The sequence below is a fragment of the Diadema antillarum genome, unplaced genomic scaffold (assembly GCF_040938485.1).
Source record: "Diadema antillarum isolate AM-2024a unplaced genomic scaffold, OU_Dant_1.0 scf00000125, whole genome shotgun sequence".
NCBI classification, from domain to species: domain Eukaryota; kingdom Metazoa; phylum Echinodermata; class Echinoidea; order Diadematoida; family Diadematidae; genus Diadema; species Diadema antillarum.
Genome location: NW_027271014.1, coordinates 2,600,664 through 2,622,901, shown reverse-complemented (window position 1 = coordinate 2,622,901; position 22,238 = coordinate 2,600,664). Strand labels below are relative to the sequence as shown.

At 39.1% G+C, this 22,238-nt stretch overlaps 1 protein-coding gene across 1 annotated transcript; it reads right to left on the bottom strand.

The window, feature by feature from the left end:
* Positions 1 to 20,510: 20,510 nt before the first annotated feature.
* Positions 20,511 to 20,849, bottom strand: LOC139720282 (uncharacterized). Its single transcript, XM_071631640.1, has one exon. The coding sequence runs from the start codon at positions 20,847 to 20,849 to the stop codon at positions 20,511 to 20,513; it is 339 nt and encodes a 112-aa protein (XP_071487741.1).
* Positions 20,850 to 22,238: the final 1,389 nt, after the last annotated feature.

Sequence of the window (22,238 nt, the reverse complement as noted above, 5' to 3'; positions counted from 1 at the left end):
ATAATATATATATAAATGCGATATTCATTACAGCTAGTTCTACAATATCAAAAATTTTGGTTACCCAAATAGATGTGACAAAATAAGAGTAAGGACTACTTGTGTTATGAATTACCATACAGAACGGTCGCCAATGATAAGCAATAAGCTTGACTCTTTGGCAACCGATGTATACATTAATGCAATAGGATAAGGGGTGTCCAACATGATATTCGTGGATAAGGGGAATAATAGGACAGACGGAAATAGCAAGAAAGATAGGGTGATAGAAACCTTCCGATAGCAAGCTTGCCAAATCAAACTCACAATAAATATATACACGTATACAGATTATAGTTTACAGTTACGTATTCACATATTCACATATTCACATCTTCACGCACAAATAGAAGAGAATAGAATAGAAGAGAAGAGAATTAAGAACAACTAAGAACTATACACAGTTCAGCGCCCTACCAGGGCGTATAGAGAAGTATAACTTGCCAGACACAACAAGAGTACAGGACAACAGACACAGAGACGTATCTAACATGGGAGAAGTGCAGAATGGGCACAGGCAGGTGCGTCCCGTATGGGCAGAGTCTGAAGAACAAACTATAAAAGCCGGGGATAAAGAATGAATGGGGGTAGGGTTTCTGCCAACGGCGTAGCCAGGATTTCATCTTAGGGGGGGGGGGAGGCGGTTAGTCTGCGAGGGAGCGAGCGAGGGGGGGAGGGTGTGGGAGGGGGGTGTCCCCCTCCCACGGTAAGAACTTTTTGCATTTGGATGTTGTAAATGGTGCAATTTGATGCATGTTTTGCGCGTTTTATCGACGTCGAACAGTCCCACTTGTTTGTGGTAGCAGTTTATTTTGATGCAGATTATTATTGAACAATTTGCTTATAAAATGGTGTAATTTAGATACACTTCTTGTATTAATTCTGTTCACTGAATATCATGAACGCGACTGAACCCGAGCGAGTGGAGCGAGCGAGGGGGTAGGGGAGGGTGTGGTATGGGAGGGGGGTGTCCCCCCTCCCACAGTAAGAACTTTTTGGATTTTGATGTTGCAAATGGTGCAGTTTGATGCATGTTTTTGCGCGTTTTATTGACGTGAAACAGTCCCACTTGTTTAAGGTAGCAGTATATTTTAGTGTAGATTATTATTGAACAATTTGCCTATAAAATGGTATAATTTAAACACACTTCTTGTATTAATTCTGTTCACTGAATATCATGAACGCGACTGAACCCGAGCGAGCGGAGCGAGCGAGGGGGCGAGGGGAGGGTGTGGGAGGGGGGTGTCCCCCTCCCACGGTAAGAACTTTTTGCATTTTGATGTTGCAAATGGTGCAATTTGATGCATGTTTTTGCGCGTTTTATCGACGTGAAACAGTCCCACTTGTTTAAGGTAGCAGTATATTTTAGTGTAGATTAAATTGTTATTGAACAATTTGCCTATAAAATGGTATAATTTTAAATACACTTCTTTTATTAATTCTGTTCACTGAATATCATGGACGCGACTGAACCCGAGCGGAGCAAGCGAGCGAGGGGCGAGGGGAGGGGGTGTCCCCCTCCCACGGTAAGAACTTTTTGCATTTTGATGTTGCAAATGGTGCAATTTGATGCATGTTTTTTGCGCGTTTTATCGACGTGAAACAGTCCCACTTGTTTAAGGTAGCAGTATATTTTAGTGTAGATTATTATTGAACAATTTGCCTATAAAATGGTATAATTTAAATACACTTAATTCTTTTTATATTAATTCTGTTCACTGAATATCATGAACGCGACTGAACCCGAGCGAGCGGAACAAGCGAGGGGGGAGGCATTGGGGAGGGTGTGGGAGGGGATGTCCCCCTCCCATGGTAAGAACTTTTTGCATTTTGATGTTGCAAATGGTGCAATTTGATGCATGTTTTTGCGCGTTTTATCGACGTGAAGTAGTCCCACTTGTTTAAGGTAGCAGGATATTTTAGTGTAGATTATTATTGAACAATTTTGCCTATAAAATGGTATCATTTAAATACACTAGTCTTCTTGTATTAATTCTTGCACTGAATATCATGAACGCTGTCTGTTCAGCAATAAAACAGAAAAAGCACGAGGGTGTAGATAGGGGGCATATCCCCTCCCACACGAAGGTGATTTTGCGTTTTCAGACCTGAAATTCAGCGATCTGGTGCACATTTTTGATGCAATGCTTTTTCATCGAAGTGTTAAAAGTGTGAATTTAGCTCTTATTCCGAATGTGCACCATCTGTGCGTATGTATAAAGTCTAGAGCTTAGGGGAAGGGGGATTCCCCCTCCCGCTCGAGGAGCTTTTGCGTTTTTAGAATTGAAATAAAGCGATCTGGGTATAGCCACAGTCCTACTTCTTTGCATGGCGGGGGGGGGGGGGGGCAGGGAGAAGGCGTGGGCGAGTGTTATCTCCACCCTTCCCTTCGAAGGAAGGAGCTTTTATCTTTTTAAGGTTGAAATTGAGATATCTCGTATACGCATATTTGATGGAATCAACATTTGGAAAATCACAAAAAAAAACCAACAACTGATGGGGGGGGGGGGGACTGAGGGAGGAAAGGGTCGATTAAAAGGGGAAATTCCCCTTATGAGGGAACCTTCAGTTTTCGGAATATAAGTCTTGTGGACTCAGAATTATTCAGAATTTTTTGTAAATCTAAAAAGTGTACTTAGCTAGGGAAAGAGGCACAGAGGGGAGGGTTTGGGAGGGGGATACCCCCTCCCAAGCACGAGAAATTTTGCATATTTTGAACTGAAATTCAACGATCTGGTGCACACTTTGAGTGAACTATTCAAAAAAATATCTTATTTGATGAAAGGTTGCAAAGGAGACCCGCTTCATGTGCATGCATACAGTATACACGCATTTTTTTTTTCCGCCTCCCAAATCCCCGGTCCAAATCTTGGGGGGGGGGGGGCGACCGCCCCCATCGCCCCCCCCCCCCCCCCCCCCCCCCCCCCACCCCCCCCTGGCTACGCCAGTGGTTTCTGCATAGAACATCACTGGTCGTGCTGGTACTGTGTGATCAACATGTTCTTAAATCTTAACTGCTTTTTTGAATGAATATAATTGTGAACTTGATAATTCAGGGGACCCTTCATGAGACCGACTGGTCTCTGACGGCAAGTGGTTGCTGCTGACCCGAGATATGGTCGAGGAATCCCTTAACCGAGGAGGGGATTTAAGACACAACCTAACCGAAGCCTACAATTTGGCAGCTCGGAGGATTTCTCACGCATTACGAAATTTTACGAACCTGTCAGAAGAGATCCGGAGAGGACGTGAAACATCACAACTCCAAAACACAAGTAGGTGCAACCCTGAGTGACTAGATTTACTGATGCAGTTTATGGAACGCCATTAAGGAAACAATACAAAATTCATTTCACTCCAGCCAATATTCATTTCACTTTTAACAAATACATTTCACTCACAAACATTGATTTTACTTTTTATAAAAATACATTTCACTTTTCACAATAATACATTTCACTTTTAAATTAGAATTCATTTCACTTTTCACAAAAATACATTTCACTTTTGAATTAAACTTCATCTCACTTTTCACAAAAATACATTTCACTTTTGAATTAAAATTCATTTCACTTTTCACAAAAATACATTTCACTTTTACATAAAGATTCATTTCACTTTTCACAAAAATACATTTCACTTTTACATAAAGATTCATTTCACTTTTCACAAAAATACATTTCACTTTTAAATACAAATTCATTTCACTCTTCACAAAAATACATTTCACTTTGGCGTACCATATCACTCAGACGAAACCATTTCACTGCGCTAAAACCATTTCACTCTGATAAAACCATTTCACTCTGATAAAACCACACTCTGATACAAAAAAATACGTTCCTCTTTTTTCCCGGCCAAAAGGTGGCGCCAGTCTGAGAGGAGTCACAGTGCCATGGCACTTAGCACTGAGCTGAGGTGAGTGGCCGGCCGGCCAGCTGGCCGGCTGGCTATGCAGTACCTAGATTTAGCGCGCTACGCTGGCGCGGAAGCGACGCGAGGCGAGCTAGCTAGCAGTCGACGGTCCTCGCCTCGGCCTAACTCACATGCACGCTCGTGCCGTTACATGCATACTACATCGAGAATTGAATCTACGCCTGACTTGCTGAATGATTAACGTGTGTTTTACAACGCTTTTCAACAGCGATGTTGTGGGGTAAGTCTGACTTCTTGTGATCGACATGCTATTTTTTCCTGTTCAAAATGAGTATTTTTTTGCCGTTTACTAGTATCTCGAAGTTGACATAGTATTTTTCCTCTTTCAAAACATTCCCGTGTTTATAGCTGGCTGCTGACCCATCTAAAAATGGGATTGATGTGACTTTTTGTTCATCAGGTCGGCAATACTTCGTGCTTTACGCAGTGATCGCATCTAGTGCGGACGGGGACTTTTTCGGACCGTAAATGCACCGTTGTTGACGATCTCTGCGGAGGTGCAGGGTCAGTCCCATATATTGAAATTAGCGTTGTTCATTCGCTCAATTGGAACTTCGTGATATCGTGTGTTGTGTACACTTCTACTTCTACGAAGATACTCAGCAGGATCCATAAGTCGGGATGTAGTGCTAAGGAGTTGAACTTAGGTGCTCATTTGCAGTGCATGCTTGTTGGTGCATTAAAAATATATGGTGCGAGTAAAAATCTTGTTCCTCAGTCTAGATGCTGAGTGGAAGAGCTCAGGCCTCCAATGAAGTGGCTTCAAGGGCGTTTTTAGGAAGCCCATTCCAAGCAGTTACTGTACGTGGAAAAAATGAGTTCCGATAGAGTTGGGTTCGGGTAGGAATTGCCAGCAACTTGTTTGGATGGTACTGTCGTGTGTTGCTAACAATCATGGGTGATGTGTAGTGCTGTGCATTGATGGCTGCCATGTTGTGCTGAATCTTGTACATGAGGAAGAGGCTAGCAGCATTTCTTCTCCTCTCCAGACTTTCCCATTTAAGCTGTTCAATCATGGCAGAGACACTGTCTGGACAGTAATACCTCTGGAGGGTGAATCTTGCCGCTCGCCTTTGGATGGCTTCTATTTGGGAAATGTGTTTGTTTGTATGTGGGTTCCAGACTGAGCTGCAGTATTCTAGGTGTGGTCTCACTAGGGAGAAGTATGCTTGTTGGCGGATCCTTTGCGAGGTCTTTCGTAGGTTTCTGCTGACTAGTCCTAGCATCCGATTGGCCCGGGATGTGATGTTGTTGATGTGACTTTGCCAGGATAGGTTGGATGAAAAAGTTAACCCTAGATACCGGAGATCTGATACAGATTCAAGGGGAGTGTCTCCCAGGGTGTATGTATTTCTGATGGCTTTGTGTCCAGTGTACAGTGAGTCAGTGTAGGCCGGTGGCGGTAGGCCTACAATTGTATGTGGCGATGGCAATTTGTAAATTTGAATTTACAACTTATTCACAAAAATTGTACAGTGTACAATGTGTATGCTGTCTATAATAAACAGGGTCTTAGTCTTCATCTCTTAGCAGTTAATTATTATATGATTTAGGCACCTACTCATCACTTAATACAAACAAGAACAGTATAGATTCAATATTATTATTATTATTAGTTTTTTTCTTTCGCATGGAGAAAGAAGGCACAAGAGCGATTCTAGTATTTGATGTAAACATAATTTTCATGACATGTTTAAGAGTTGACCCGGCTGCAATGTTAACACTAATAGAGTACCAGGCTATTTGAATTTTTCAAGTTGGTATACAGGTTGTCGGTAAATATAGAGATGTATTATTAGTCTTCCGCATCTACAATTTGTAACAATAAAGTTTACGAGGATGTCTGAATGAATGCAATTATTCTCAGAATAATATGAAGAGTTTGTTCGCAAAAACCGATAAGTCCATATTTGCCAAATGGAGATATTTGCGATTAAAGGTCAGGAAAAATAAAGAGAATACTAAGAAAATTTTTGCTTCTTTTGACCATAATTTCAAAAATGCCCTTTTATATGTAGTGACCAATATCTCATTTAAAAGGTGTTATTTTGTACTTTATGACAGAGACCGTACTTGAAAATCTTCAAAAATGGACTTATCGGTTTTTTGCGAACAGACTCTTCATATGTTTACCATAGTACAGTGCATGTCTGTAGTTTCTCTCTGCTTGAATTGGGGTTTACTCCAACATAATGTTTTCGGACATGTTATTGTGAATAATGGTTTATAATATCATCTATGATTAATTTTCTCTATTTGTGTCACATTGTATATGTAGGTATCCCCAGTACCTGACATCACACCGATGGAACATGCATATTTAAGGTGATTCTCTTCTCTGTGGCCTCCAGGAAAATCTGCATGACATAAACGAGGAGATCTACACTGTCAGTTCTATAGTGTATTTTGTTTTCTTGGATGCACACGTACCATTCAATCTCTGACAGATTTTTATCAAGGAGAGCACTGCTGTTTTGCAAGCGCTGAGTGACTTCCTCACAAGAATAGAAACAACTGATTAGTACACCTGTCAACTTTTTCATTTCATTGAAAAACCTAGAGCAGTATGTGATCATGATAACCTACCTCAGAAAGGTGCTAAATATGTGATATGATACAATAGGAAGAATGAAGTTGATATACAATTGTAACATATTACAGTATGTTACTGTATATCAACTTCATTCATCTTTACGGTAACATTTTTAGTAAAGATGATGTACATGTATATTCTTTGAAAAGCACGGTTGTTGTAGTAAATGTGAAGTTCGACCATTACAGATACATCAATGTGTGGAACTATGCAAGATAGTATATGTTAGATTATGTGCATTTAAATTACTTTGGAGTTTGTACAGATGGCAGAATTATGAGCCCTGATTAAACTAAATATTATCCTTCATGATATTCTTGATAAATGTTATGGAAGCAAGTACATTGTACAGTATGAAGTAGTATCTGGATGTTGAAGGTATGAATTTAATTTGTACATCATCACTGAAGCACTATAAGAGGTTTAGTTAGTACATGTATGCATGTTTTATTGCTAATATTTTGGTTGTGACCCATTTCAGAAGAGGTTTCAAAGATGTAAGAATTCTGTTCGATCAGGAAGATACACAAGGTATGTCACCAAAAGGAATTGAACGGTCAAGAAGGGATAAGGAAGATGAAGATTTTGACACAACAGTTAGATAGATGATACATTACATTAGTACTTCTTCCAAATCAACCAAAATTTTGAACATGTTCGCATTGAACGGGCATGCTCTTATTAGATACCTATAAAGAAAAATTGTGGACCTTGTGAAAGGTAAGATGAGCAGATTTTCATAACACCTGGGGGGTTTCATGTTGGCCTGTAGTCTACCCCAGGGTTGTCGAGTGTTGTTACTGGTAAGGGGTTCGAATACACATTTGTATCATTCACTCAGTCATAACCATGAAGAGAGTGACACATGGATATTTTAAATGTGTATGATACTGCTTGTGTACATGTACTGATACATGTGTATTCAGTTGACAGAGATGTTGGGATGATTAGTTTGCCTTTCGACATTTCAGATAAGATTATATACAGTCAATGCTAAAGTTGGGAATGAAAGATTTCTTCACATAGATGTTTTGCAAGATGCTATAAGGCCAAATCTAATCTGTCTGCTTCAATTTCCAGTAATTTGATGTTTTAAAGTTACTTTAAATTTTTTATCTGTTTAGTTTCCAGTAAGTGTACTTCATACATTGGCGGATCCAGTTAGGACCGCAACTGGCGCACGCCCCCCTTTATTTTTTGTTTAAACAAAAGAAATTAAAAGAAAAAAATGGGGGGAGGGTGCATGCACCCCCCTTTAATTTTGTAAACGCGTCCCCTCTTTACGGAATTCCTGGATCCGCCCCTGCTTCATATGTAGTATGTACACTTCTGAATTGTTGATGCAGCTGCCAGTTCATGTGTTTGAAACATTGGCAGTGTGACCAATAGATACATTGTACTTGCCTTCAAAGTATTTAAGGGCATATGGACACCTTCAAAACATTCTCTGCTGTTTGGACTGTCGATGAAGTTTATATATTTTGTACATGTTTCATTTTGTTTCCAGTAAGTACACTTCATATGTATACATGTACACCTTCAAATTGCTCTTGCAGCTGCCAGTTTACTGTCACCCTCTGTTCATGTGTGTGAAACCTTGGCGATGTGAATACTATAGTAGATACATGTATGTGTACCTGCCTTCAGAGTACTCAAGGGCATTTGTACACCCTCAAACATTCATGCAGTTTGAACTATTAATGAAGTTATCTCTGTACATGTATCATTTGAGTGAAACCTTGCCAAAAGTGTAGATGGCATGTAATTTACAGAGTATTGCCTCAAAACATTTGTGGTAGTCTTGCTTGATTTTATTCACTTACATAACATTCAAGCCATATTCACAACTGTTTCATGTTTGTGCAACATCGGTATCAGTGTAGTTTGTTTATTGCCAGTGTCAAAATTTGCCGGCATTTTATTTGTACAGATCTGCTCCATACAATGTAGCTCTGCAATTGTTCAAACTACCTGGTACATTCATTTGCTCTTGTCTTATTACTGAGCTTCACCAGAAGAATTTTTTTTTGAAATGTTCACTGTACATCACTGTTGTAGTCAAGACAGACTGATCCTACTCGCGTTCCTACATGTACTCACAAGACCGCTGACAGTTGTACCTTTTGCAGGTCTCTTACACGCCACTTGGCTGGAGACTGAGTCCAATACCACCACCAAAAAATAAATCAAAAATAATTAATAAATGGATGAATAAATAAATGAGAGTTATAAATAAAAAAGAAAAAATGATCTAAAACTGCATTTGACTATACTGCTAAAAAGTAGATAAAACTGTAGACTGCTTATGCAGCTCTTACTTTAGGTATTATTTTTTTTTGTTATGTGTGTGATACATTGTCATGAAGATTGGTGGATACCTTGAAACTTAACTGCGATGTAGTTCTTTCAACACTTACATGTAATAAATAAATAAATAAATATATATATATATATATGGAGATGTATATACATTTATAAAGAAAAAAAACTTGTGGATTGTGCTCCTTTCTCTGTTGTTATTAATGGAAAAAAAGGTATTTTATTAATTGATGAGAATGGCACGTGCAATAATGTATGTAAATTTCTCTGCCTAGTTAGGTAGGCCTATAGTAATAGAGTGAAGTAATGTAGTGAAGTCCTTGGGATCAACAGCTTTCTTTTGTTATATCAAAATGTAAGGTAGGCCTATAGTAATAGAGTGAAGTAATGTAGTGAAGTCCTTGGGATCAACAGCTTTCTTTTGTTATATCAAAATGTTGTTATAACCAAGCATGTAAAAAAAAAGTGGATAATGTAAGCGGAATTTCGATATAATGTAACTGTGTTCACTTTAGCGGAGTGAACGGTATAAGTAGTGGTTATAATGTATTTGAGTGGGTGCTTAGGATGCTTTGAATTGAGAGAGAGTGATGTGAATGATTGATGGCAGAATGAAACTGAGAATCAGACACTTCCTGTTGACGAAATCAGAAGGGTGGACAAAAGCAAACAAAACAAACATACATTGTATTATGAATAACAAGAACAAGACATATAATCAAAAAAAGAGGGGGAGAGAGAGAGAGAGAGGCCCAGCAAGAGGCTGTAGACTATTAATTAGTACGTAATGTCTAATGACAGACACAAGTACAGTATATCACAGCTAGACGCTCGAAACTGACCACTTGTATTTACGCTGGGGTCGCTCATACAGTTAGACACACACCTACAAAGGCATCGAGGACACACGTCAATTTCTATATGTGGGACAGTACAGTACTTCGCGATTTCGTGCCGAGAAAAAAAGGAATGGCATCCCTATGATATCAGCTGGCTGCTGACCCATCTACAAATCATCACATTACACTTTTAGGTATCATCTTAAAGCTGAATAAATTTCCTTTTACATGATATAACTTTTGTTGGTGCCCCACGATGAAAAAGAAGACTTTTAGGAGAATTTTAGAAGAATATCTGTATCCATTATTTCCGGAACATCTGCCATTAGTTAGCCACGAAGTTGATAATCTTTCATGTCGTTCTTGGAAAAATCAACAAGATAGCATCCAAGTTTTAACCTTTACCTATCAAATAAAAGAAAAATCATGTGAAAACGTAATTCAGTGACCAAGATATGAGCATTTCAAAACGATTCTCCAATCGCGCTCTCTATGACTTGCGGGGTCAACTCGCGTGCGAGGACTTGGATATTCTAGACGGGTTTTTTCGGGCTTGCCGACTGACTGGCTACTCAGTATATCTAGGTACTGCATGCATAGCCAGCCGGCCAGCTGGCCGGCTATTCACCTCAGCTCAGCGCTAACAAAGTGCCATGGCACTGTGACTCCTCTCAGACTGGCGCCACCTTTTGGCCGGGAAAAAAGAGGAACGTATTTTTTTGTATCAGAGTGAAATGGTTTCATCAGAGTGAAATGGTTTTATCAGAGTGAAATGGTTTTAGCGCAGTGAAATGGTTTCGTCTGAGTGATATGGTACGCCAACGTGAAATGTATTTTTGTGAAGAGTGAAATGAATTTGTATCTAAAAGTGAAATGTATTTTTATGAAAAGTGAAATGAATCTTTATGTAAAAGTGAAATGTATTTTTGTGAAAAGTGAAATGAATTTTAATTCAAAAGTGAAATTTATTTTTGTGAAAAGTGAGATGAAGTTTAATGCAAAAGTGAAATGTATTTTTGTGAAAAGTGAAATGAATTTTAATTTAAAAGAGAAATGTATTATTGTGAAAAGTGAAATGTATTTTTATAAAAAGTAAAATCAATGTTTGTGAGTGAAATGTATTTGTTAAAAGTGAAATGAATATTGGCTGGAGTGAAATGAATTTTGTATTGTTTCCTTAATGGCGTTCCATAGCAGTGTATAGCCTCAATACCTTCAAGTCTGAACTGAAGACCTATATTTTCCAGCAACTTTGTGAATAATGTGTGACATTTTGTAGGAGCCAGGCGCCTTTGAATGTTTCTACAAATAAACGGCGCTGTATAAATGCTGTTTCATCATCATCATCATCATCATCAATAATACGATCTTAAAAGAAAGAAATAAACAACTATTTCCCAGGTGAACACCCTTCGTGTTCCAAAAAACGCGATATGAATCCAATCCCCAACGGTGATTTAGATTATGTCAAATATTATTTCCCGTCTCTAATACAAGACCAGAAAAGAAAAATGTAGAAGAAAAGCAAACTCATTGGTATAACACAACATTTCGCTTCGTGATTTGTTTTTGGTTTTGTTTTACTTTCTAGACAAAAGGACGTATCGTACTAGAGAAAACGCCTTTGAAGACTTTCCAGTCTCAACAGTCACATCGTTTTCTTCGATTCGGAAGACAAAAAAAAAGTTATCTTTGTTTCTGTGACTTACCGACTTCTGCAGAAATTGCCAGTATGAAAACAGTGATGATGCCAAGAGTCCTGTAGAAAGTCATTGTTCTTAACCTGTTTCTCGCCGGGACACCTCTGCTATGGAAGAACAATTCACCAAAATGCATAATTGTATAAATGCAACATCTAGGCCACACACTGATAAGCTGCTTCTCGGATGTTTTTAGATTGACATGGGAGAAGAAAGGATAAGTAAGGGGTAGGAATTGATTTCTTTATTTTCGTCTAAAAAGGATAAAGCCTTACTTTGAGACATTTAAATTATTTCTTGAATTAGAATATGCTAGGAAAATGAATAAAAGATTCACAAGTTAAAGGAAATCCTTTATAGTCCTTGTTTAAGCATTATAATTATTTCCAATGATTCGTAAATGTAGGAATACATTTTCATAGCTAATAAAGAAAAGCTATGGGTTAGATCACACTCCAAATCTTGAAAAAAAAATGATGGCATTATCCTTCAGGTCTGGTCTGCGTTATTTTAAAAGCAAAAGATACTTTGTAAGACTGACAAAAAAAGAATGCACTATTCTTGCCGTACTCAGCATGTCCTCCTAACATTTTGAAATCACTTCAGTAGTACATACAAGACACTTATAATGAACTGTTGTTTAGCAAGTTGAAAATGTAAAAGGTAATTTGATTGTTCACATTATTTCACTCGGTTTCATTTGTATTGATGATAAAAACTAATGAAATTAAATTGTTTGAATAATGAGAATTTTGAAGCGGTTCTGTAAATGAAAGTCTAATGTTTTTCACTTCATACTAAATGTGTTTTAAATCTTACCTCAGCAGATAGAAAAAGTGAACAGAATTGAAAAAGTACATAAAAAAAAAGCGAATCATATAATGAGAACAAAAAAAAATGTATTATATATTTTTTTTTGTTCGCATTATATGATTTGCTTTTTTTTTCTTGCCTTTATGCTGTTCTGCCCTCATTCCTTCCAACTATAGGCCTATACTCCACACTAAAGTCATGTCATAATGTTGTGTTTTCTCCTGTTTTGTTCTGTCCTGCTTTAAATAATTTGTGGTTCAGAATATACAAGCATGTTTTTTTTATTATTTAGATTTTGTTAGTGGACCTCTCATTTCGGCTTTCTTTTCTCTGAATAAACGCTTCTTTGTACTTTGGAGGTATTCATGCATTATTCTCTCTTTTATTTGTTTACTATCATTTACTTTTCACACGGTCGAACCCTTGTCTGTGATACAATTTCTGATTTTTTTTGTAGCATTTTGTTGAAAAAAAAAGAAATATAAACTTGAATCTACATTGTAGATTAGAAGTGAAAACATGACAAGTGTGTTGTATTATCATATACTAGCATATAACGATTGGCTATCATCCATTCTCTCCAAAGAATGAAATCGTTATCCCGTAATTTTTTCCCCGTAATTTTCCAATTGAAATGACAGCAAAGAAAAAAAATATAAATGCCGTGTCAAACATTTCCGGGCAAGCTAAGCGGGCTTGTTGCGAGTAGGGATTTTCCGCACGCAGGAGATTTTTTTGTGTGTCTCACCTGCTAGACGTGTGCTAATTACCTTCTACCCTCTGCCGGCGAATCCCCGCGACTCCTTCTGAATAAGTTTTGAACGTACTCTAGGCCTTGTCATACCGTATCTGGGGAAGTTTTGTGGCTTGACTTGCGGGAAAAAAAATGCTACCCGGAGCTATCTGCAGTTGGTCCGCACCTGACAGTACCTATCGCGTATCTCTCCTGTAGTTGCCCAGAGGGGCGTACACAAGTCGGATTTACCCAGAGCCAAGGTTTCAGCACGACCACAACTGTTTTTTATTCCCAGGTGAGTCGCGGGAATTGCCCGCAGATGTCCACGCAGAACTCTAGTAGGAGGCCCTCAGCGGCAGCACCTCGCAGGCAACTCGCACGCAGGTACTTCGCAGTTCCCTTATGCTGCCAAGATAATGACATTTTGAGGAACTTCTGCCATTCCTTGGAGGATTTCCTTCACTGAGTTGCCAGCCCCTGGCACGCAAATCACACAGAATACCCACAATTTAAGTAGAACGGCCCGGTAAAAAAGATACATGCAAAACTTGCCCAAATCCTTGCTCGGCCTCAGAAATTGTGCGGTGAAAAGCTGGAAAATTCCTACACGCAGCAAGCCTGGTATTAGGTAGATTTTCTTCCGAAACGGAATACTGAGTATTAAAGAAATGAAAGTGAAACTAAAGATGTACAAAAAGTTAAGTTATCAAACAGGCGAGTCATCAGTAAGTATGTGATCAGTAGAAAAGGTGGAATAGTGAGAAGTGGTAAAGGTGTGATGCTTTAAAAAAAAAATCAATGCGATTAACAAGCCACATGATATGTTGTGCGGAACATTGTATTAGGCTTTCACCGCAAGAGTTGTTTGATTCCTGCAGGAAAGATATGACGGAAAAAGAAGCAGAACAAAGCAATGTCTTAACCGTCCGTTGAATCTTAGCACAAAATAGCTTGATCAGCCCACAACCCTTTTCGAGGATACAAAATGTCAAATTAGACGACCTTAACAGCTAATGTCTCTTACAGCAATTAAACATATTGATAGTATTCATGTCCTGCTCTCATGTAAATCTAACAAAATATGTGGCACTAATGGCATGATTGACTCATGTTTACTTAGGTTCGAAAATCCTGCGTGATAGGCTGCATGTAAACGAAATATGAAACCAAAGTCTATCTTTGATTGCATTGCAATCATGATGTGTGCTTCAAAAAGTTAACACTTTGACCTAGCAAGCGTATCTTACATGTGTAATATAAAAACTCATGTAAATGTTTGCTCAGATAGTCGTTCCATCTAATTTATCACGCTCTTCAGGAAAGATTAGCGTCTGCGGCCAGGACAAGTAAGTTGCACATACAAAATATGCAGTAAAAAATGTTGCACACAAGGCTTCGTCTCCTCTCCAAGCAGACGCTTAAACGGTGTATTCCGAAGTGCTCTGGGGTAAAGTGCGCTATTAGATAATAAAATGGTAGATTTCGATATGAAATCATCAAAATCATTGAGCATTTTATGTGCAAGATCCCATATACATGTAATTGCCCAGTGATTTGTCGCCGAAGCAAGATATCACACTAAAGAAAGCCGGTTCATTTGTAGACTTTTGTCCACATCACTGTCTATTTCATGGGCATAGTTCCCGAGGGGGTATGCATAGATACTATCCTTGGACAAGAACTCTTATTCACTTTTATGTCGATGGAACTTTACTCTGATAATCATGAAAATCATCACAGTAATCATTTTAATTTTGGGCACAAGTCAAACTGCAATTCTCCAAGAATAATCATTGAAAGAAATCTTAGTCACTTCACACATTATTGCTGCCCATGGTGTCCCACACTATTGTCTCGACGTGTGTGTGTGTGTGTGTGTGTGTGTGTGTGTGTGTGTTTTCTCACTTCTGTCCTGTATCGTGCTAAATATAAACATCTCCTAAAACCACATACGATTGAAATGCATGAGTTAACCTAAACCAGTAATTGCCTACATTGGTGGATTTTTATCTATTTTATTTTGTTTTACTTTGACGCTAGGTAAAACCTCCGGTTTTCTAAAGTAAATGTTCTTGTCTCTTTTGTAACCCACTGAACGCAGTCTGGATGTATGAGGTTAGGAGACCGATGATACAGACCATACATAATTATTATAGAGTAAGAGACCCTGAAATTCCTGGCTGGGTGGATGATGGTTGAGTGAAATAGGTGTCAGTTCGTGTGTGTGTGTGTGTGTGTGTGTGTGTGTGTGTGTGTGTGTATGTGAGTGTGTGTGTGTGTTTGTGTGTGTGTGTGTGTGTGTGTGTAAATGAATGACTGATAGTCAATCAAACAAAAAACTCTTGAAGTCCTCAGAGGTTGAACTATACCTTACCTAAAACCGTGTTGATGTACCAATATATATTTTTTTTTTCATGTTGGATGGCTTTGACATGAAAATGAGTCAATTTCTCCCAAATTCAAACACTGTGAAAATCTCAGAATATTGATATACTGTCTACTTCTCTTGAGTTCACCCCATCACCCTAATTTGTTTCATAATGGTCTATTTACCTTGGCGAAGTATTTTCTTTATTATTATACTATCATAGTGAAAAAAAAAACCAAGGGAGAAAAACATAGGGCATGGTGTTTCATAATGACAGCCGTATAGAGAGAGTATGTGTTTGTTGCTCAGTGTGAAATATACTGAAATCTCCACGCAACTGGCAAAATACTCGTATAAATAACGCATGAACTGCAATCCTGTTAGAAAAGCATATTCGGGTTGTAGACGTCTTATCTTCGTCTGTTGATACATTTCTCGAAGGCTTCTTTACCAGGGCCGGCGCACTGTTTTCAAAAGTGTGGGGGCCCACTTCCGGGGGACAAGCAAAAAAAAAAAAAAAAAAAAAAAAAAAAAAAAAAGAGGTCCTCAGCTCATCTCTCCCCGTCCACTTCCGGGTTTCTTCAGCTAACAAGCAAAAAAAAAAAAGGTCCTCAGCTCATTCTGTCCCCTCCCATTGTAGTGCCTCTTACGTACTTCCGGGTTGAAATAAGTGTGGGGGCCCAAAGTGATGACACCTTATGTATTCCTTTGTATGGTGCACAAAAAGTGTGGGGGCCCGAGCCCCCACGGCCCCCACGGGTGCGCCGCCCCTGTTTACCACGGTGAAGTCGAGTGTCAATACAAATAGGATATCCAAAGTGATAAACAAAAGGGAATACCTCGCGCAAGAATTGTGCTAATGCGTTGATTAATGTGAGTATACCCCTTCCTATTATTCCATTTGAAGATACATGGTAGAAGTAGGTAATAAACTTACCTGGAAAATGATCCCAACAGTGAATATTCTGCTTAAGGTGCTACTGACAAACCGGCAAAGAAAGATGGAGTCCCGTATGTCCTGATCGCATGCAGTGAGGAAAGTTTATCACTTATGAATCTATAATGACCTTTGCCTTCGATTAATCATTAACACATGGCTATTTGCATGTACGCAAGCATGCCGCCCTAATGTGGCTAGCAGTGTTGGCGGCGTATGAGTGCAAGAATCTTTTACTCCTTAGGGCAACGTCTATTCGTTAGTCTCACACCTGAAAATGATTCTTCAGAGACACAGGTAACAAACGGGAAAAAAATATAAAAAGACAGCACACCAAGCACATGAAAGATTTAGATGTAGACCTTTTGATGTAGAACTTTGTCGAATCGGTCGTCATACTCTTTTCAGAGATCCTTACAAAAAAGTACACAACAACGAAAACAGAACATTACACTTTCATTACTTAAGATCAGATTAATCCACACTACCACTACGAAATAATCTTAAGCAATACATATATATTGTTGGGACCGCCGAGTTGGTACCCAAGACAGTTAGAGTTAAACTCTAAAGGGCGTACACAAGAAGAAACCAGGCAGCCAGTCATTTCGATGGTTCATGTCTCAAAAGTAGTCTTTTATTCGAGCTCGCAAGATTACATGACTATGACACGCCAGTGCTCATTCCAAGACTCCTTATACTCCAGTCAGCGTCCCAAGATATACTCCTCAACACTCACTTTTAATTTCTTACAACATCAAAGCATCATTTATCACCTTCTTGTATACAATGACTGTATTCTACAGTGACCGTTACCAATGACCATTTGTGGTCTGGTCTGGGGACAGGGAGTCTACTTGGGGGTGATAAACTCTAGGGGGCTCGTCCGTGGTAAGGGGAAAGGAAGAACCACAGATACAAACAATGTTCTCAGTTAATGTGTCCGCCCATAAGACTTGCCCTACCAACTTTCAAGTGGAGTCCCAATTTGCCTAACTCTGGGACCGTAACACTCTTCCCCCCTTTGAAAAAGAGGTATTGTCCGCAATACCAGAATGCGAGAGAGAAATGTGTTAACGATACATCAAATTTTTGACCCCAAAGAACCTTCCAATTATATGAAATTGTAAATAAATGTCAATTTATAACGAAATATGTTTTTTTTTGTAAACATTGACGAACCTACTCAAAAAAGTTTTGAAAAAAAAAAAGGGAACAGAAAAGAAGTAGTGACACAATGACCTTATAAGAGAGACATATGTTTCATAAAAATCTATGCTAACTATTCTACATACATGTATAAACTTACGCATACTCACACTTCATGATATGTAATAACAAACTGGAAAATGAAACAAAGAGCACTAACACCGGCTGAAGAAAAAAAAAAATTGGCACGGAATTACATCTCCCCTATTGGAGACAGGAAACAAAATCACTTTAAAAACAACATAATAATGCCCACACCAAAATAATGCATGATAGACAGTGCAGACAGGTGCCGACCGTCTATGGTCACCCGCCTACTAGAATTCCTTATCTATTACTCAGACCAGAAGTCGGGCACAAACCATGCAGATGACGGAATTATGTAGCTGGACATTATCAAAATACATCTCAGAGTTATCTTTCCCAAGTTTATGGAGCAGGCACATGCCTCAAGTCTGACCTCATGTAACCTCCTATACTGTAGCCTCCTATACTGTGCAGGCTCATGCCAAGGAGAGTGGAATTAGCTAATCTGATTGGTCAGTGAACGCACCCCTTGTGGACGAATCAAATGCTCAATAGAGGAAAAACATTGAGAAAGGGACAGGAGAGAGAGAAACAGAGGAGGGGAGCTAGAGGAAAGGAAGGGAGAGAAGCGGAGGGAACTGAGCGGTAAAATTAAAGAGGAAACCCATTTCTCCGAAATAAAAACTCCAAGTATCAAATATGCGTCATGCGCATCAGTAACGACAGTTTGTATGTACATCAACAAAACGAGTAACTCTACACTGTAACAATGCTCGTGCCCAAGCTAAAACGAAATAAACACATCAGCAAATTATAATAGTGCTGCTACAATAAAGAATAGGATGGTATTCAGCAAAGAGAGCAAAGAAGTGGAAGAACTGAACGAGAGATAGAAATACAAACAGAGTGAGATGAATTGGTGAAGGATACCTTGAAAAATCCGAGGAAAGGAAGGGAGCAGCGTCTTTGCAATAAAAACAATTCAGAGAAAAGACTGTACTAATACACAATACGGAGTACCTCCATCAGGGTTTGTAAACTAGAATGCCTGTACCATCCATTTTACAAGATGGATAATCAAACAAAGGCAAGACGATTTCTTTTAACATACAACACAGCATTGGTAAAAACGTCAAATTACATTCATATAATCACAATGCGAAAAAAAATGGCACAGCTAATGAGCGAGTGGAAGAAATACCTATTTACATAGAGAATGGGGGAGACAGAGGTAGAAATAGAAAGGGAGAGGAAGGGGGAAGAGAGGGGAAAAGACTGCCTCAACAACAACAAAAGCAAAAAAAAAAATGGATACATGTTCGTTTTCCTGTAGGCTCATGAATTATACATCGCTTATTGGCTGTAGGTAATAAAAAAAATTACACAACAAACATTTTGAACAGGACTTACTGTTCTCATGGCACGTACAGCGATCATGACTACGATACTACTACAGTATCTTAGTCACCGAAAAGACATTAATCAAGCAGTAAACAAAAATGCATTCTTACAGCGTCCACAATCACATAACGCAACGATAATGGCCAGTCACAACAATCAGAGGCGGCAGAAAGAAAGAAAAAAAAAAGAGAAATCCTCCAAACATCGTAAAACATTTGCCATGGCCCCTGTGACCCTTTGCAGTCCATTGACTGAGAGAGAAAAAAATGTGTGCAGTGGGCGAAGGGAGGGAGAGCCAATAAAACCAACGTGTTAGTTCTCCTTACAACAGTTCTCCATCACTCATAGTCTTTCTGCAGTACTTTGGCATGATCTAAGCTAAAACAAGGTTAAAATGTTGCTTATCAGAGCCGACTGATAATCATAACTCTATTTACAAGTATACACACAAATATAAGCTTAAATCAAATGAAATACTATGCGAACCTCTACGTGTACTTGTACTTTGGGAACCCAATCTGGAAAGTTATTGCTAAGGTACGGCTTCAATCTATCGTGGTGAACCACTTTTGGCTGAGACTTAATCTGTCTAATCACAAACAGCTGAACATTTATCTTTCTAGTAACAAATCGTTCAGTTTACGTGTTACGACAAATAAAGCAACGTCGGCCACTATCTAACAAATTTCGTACGACCAGGGACCAATTGCTGCCTGAAATTCAAGCCAGCGAGGCGTCTTTTTCTGAGACGCAGGGCAATATAGCCTCCTTACACCCACAACATTCGTTAAAAATCGGGAAAAGTTTTCAACTATTGCCAAACCGTGATCAACGGTGATCGATTAATGCGTATCTTCCAGAGTTTTGTGTGATCGACATGAAAGACTTACCCTCCACTTAAACTGTGTAAACACTCCTCTCGCTATGTTTTCGATAAACTGTCGCTATATTCCTATATGTATGCTGTTACAAGTTGGATCATTGCTGCCTGAAAATTTCAGCTATGGCGACTTTGTCGGAGTCGCAGGGCAAGTTACCACTAACAACATACACATCTGAACAACAATGCGCATCATTGAATTATTCCTCTTATTCTTCATTTTAGGCACCTTCATCATCATCTTATTGACAACCCTGACAAGTGGGTTTCAATTTCATCTTCATCGTGCCGATTTCACCATTTTTTATTGTTAACCTTATGCGCAAAATCTTTCATGCAGTTTCTACAGAATATCGAAAACTAACATAAACTGACAATAGCACACAGTCATAGAACGAAAGGAACTCCACAAATGTTTGCTTGCATTAAAGATATGTGTGCAGTTAAGCTACAACACCAGGGTTGAGTGTATAATGATGTGAAACATAATGACAATAACTTTTTGGTCCAAACAATAATTGACGGAGAATGAGCACATACAATACCAGTTCCCGAGTCCAATGTTAGACCTTCATGTGCCTGTATGAGGTATATTCTTGGCCCCAGTGTTCGATTCTTGGCTGTCTTGATTCTCTGTCGCACTCATAGTCGCTAGTCATGTGGATGGTCGTATGGTCGCTGCATCCTCGTTGCCATGGTGATATGTGCCGGGTCTATCCGATGTGCTCCCTGTCCAACAAAGATGTATCCTTAGTCGCGATGACGAAGTTATGATATGATCCGTCCATGTTCCTGCCAGCGCCTGCCATACTCAGCAACCAGACTTGAAGTAGCTCAGCAGAAGTTGTTGTCATCATCGAACCCGTCGCCACTAGCTTGCCTCCATCAGTGCTATCTCCATGACTGACGTCCTCGCCTTGGATCATGAAATCCTTGATGACGAAGTTGAATTTGCTACCATCGTATCCAAATGCTTTCAAATGACTTCCAAGAGAGGAAGAGTTCTGTGTTGACTTTGGTAATGTTTTCCCAAGAAGGCCATGTCTCCCCATCTCCTTTCCTCTGATCACAGTGTCACCATGGAGCTACTAACAGAGATAGCTCCATGGTGTCACAGAAAACACTTGCGATAACCATTGATCCTTTTTCCGATAATTTCATTCGCTTGTGGGCATGGGCTGCTACAAGAGCTACTGATGCCATCAACAGTATGAGAGTTAGGGCCTTCATCGTGTTCAATGTCCTTGAGTTGAGAGTTATTTAGCAAATTTCATACTGGTAATCATAGTTCAAGCAAGTCGCCGGCTATTGCCTTGTCCTAGCTCCTCCCTTCCTCACAACATGCAAACTTGCCATGTCGCTTCGATATGGCGTCTTCCCGAAATTAAATAATCACTTCTTTACCGCTGCCACCATTGTTGGGACCGCCGAGTTGGTACCCAAGACAGTTAGAGTTAAACTCTAAAGGGCGTACACAAGAAGAAACCAGGCAGCCAGTCATTTCGATGGTTCATGTCTCAAAAGTAGTCTTTTATTCGAGCTCGCAAGATTACATGACTATGACACGCCAGTGCTCATTCCAAGACTCCTTATACTCCAGTCAGCGTCCCAAGATATACTCCTCAACACTCACTTTTAATTTCTTACAACATCAAAGCATCATTCATCACCTTCTTGTATACAATGACTGTATTCTACAGTGACCGTTACCAATGACCATTTGTGGTCTGGTCTGGGGACAGGGAGTCTACTTGGGGGTGATAAACTCTAGGGGGCTCGTCCGTGGTAAGGGGAAAGGAAGAACCACAGATACAAACAATGTTCTCAGTTAATGTGTCCGCCCATAAGACTTGCCCTACCAACTTTCAAGTGGAGTCCCAATTTGCCTAACTCTGGGACCGTAACAATATATATATATATATATATATATATATATATATATATATACATATACATATATATATACATATATATATATATATATATATATATATATATATATATATGTGTGTGTGTGTGTGTGTGTGTGTGTGACCGTGCACCTCAAAACGAACATAAAGTCGCACACACTGATTTTGCTTGAGGACTGAAAATAAGTGAAATGGGTCAACCTAGCCGAACTTGGCTTTTTCATATTTTCTGAAAGAGCGGGTCTTCTTTTACATTATGCTAAAATTTGGTGTCATAAAACGGGCAGGAAAGTGTGTTTTCTTTCGCAGTTTATCTCGAACATTTTCTGTAGAATAGTGTGATTAGGTGTGTCTTTAGAATCCCTGAAAAACCTTGTCCACACTCTTCACTTTCAACTCTAAATTACTTTATTTATCTATTTCCATTCACAGGGTGGATAGCCCTTTCAGCACAAGACTGATTTTCAAAGGGGTCCACGTAAAAACTACAATGATTTACAGGGTAAAACAATAAATACAAATTACATAAAT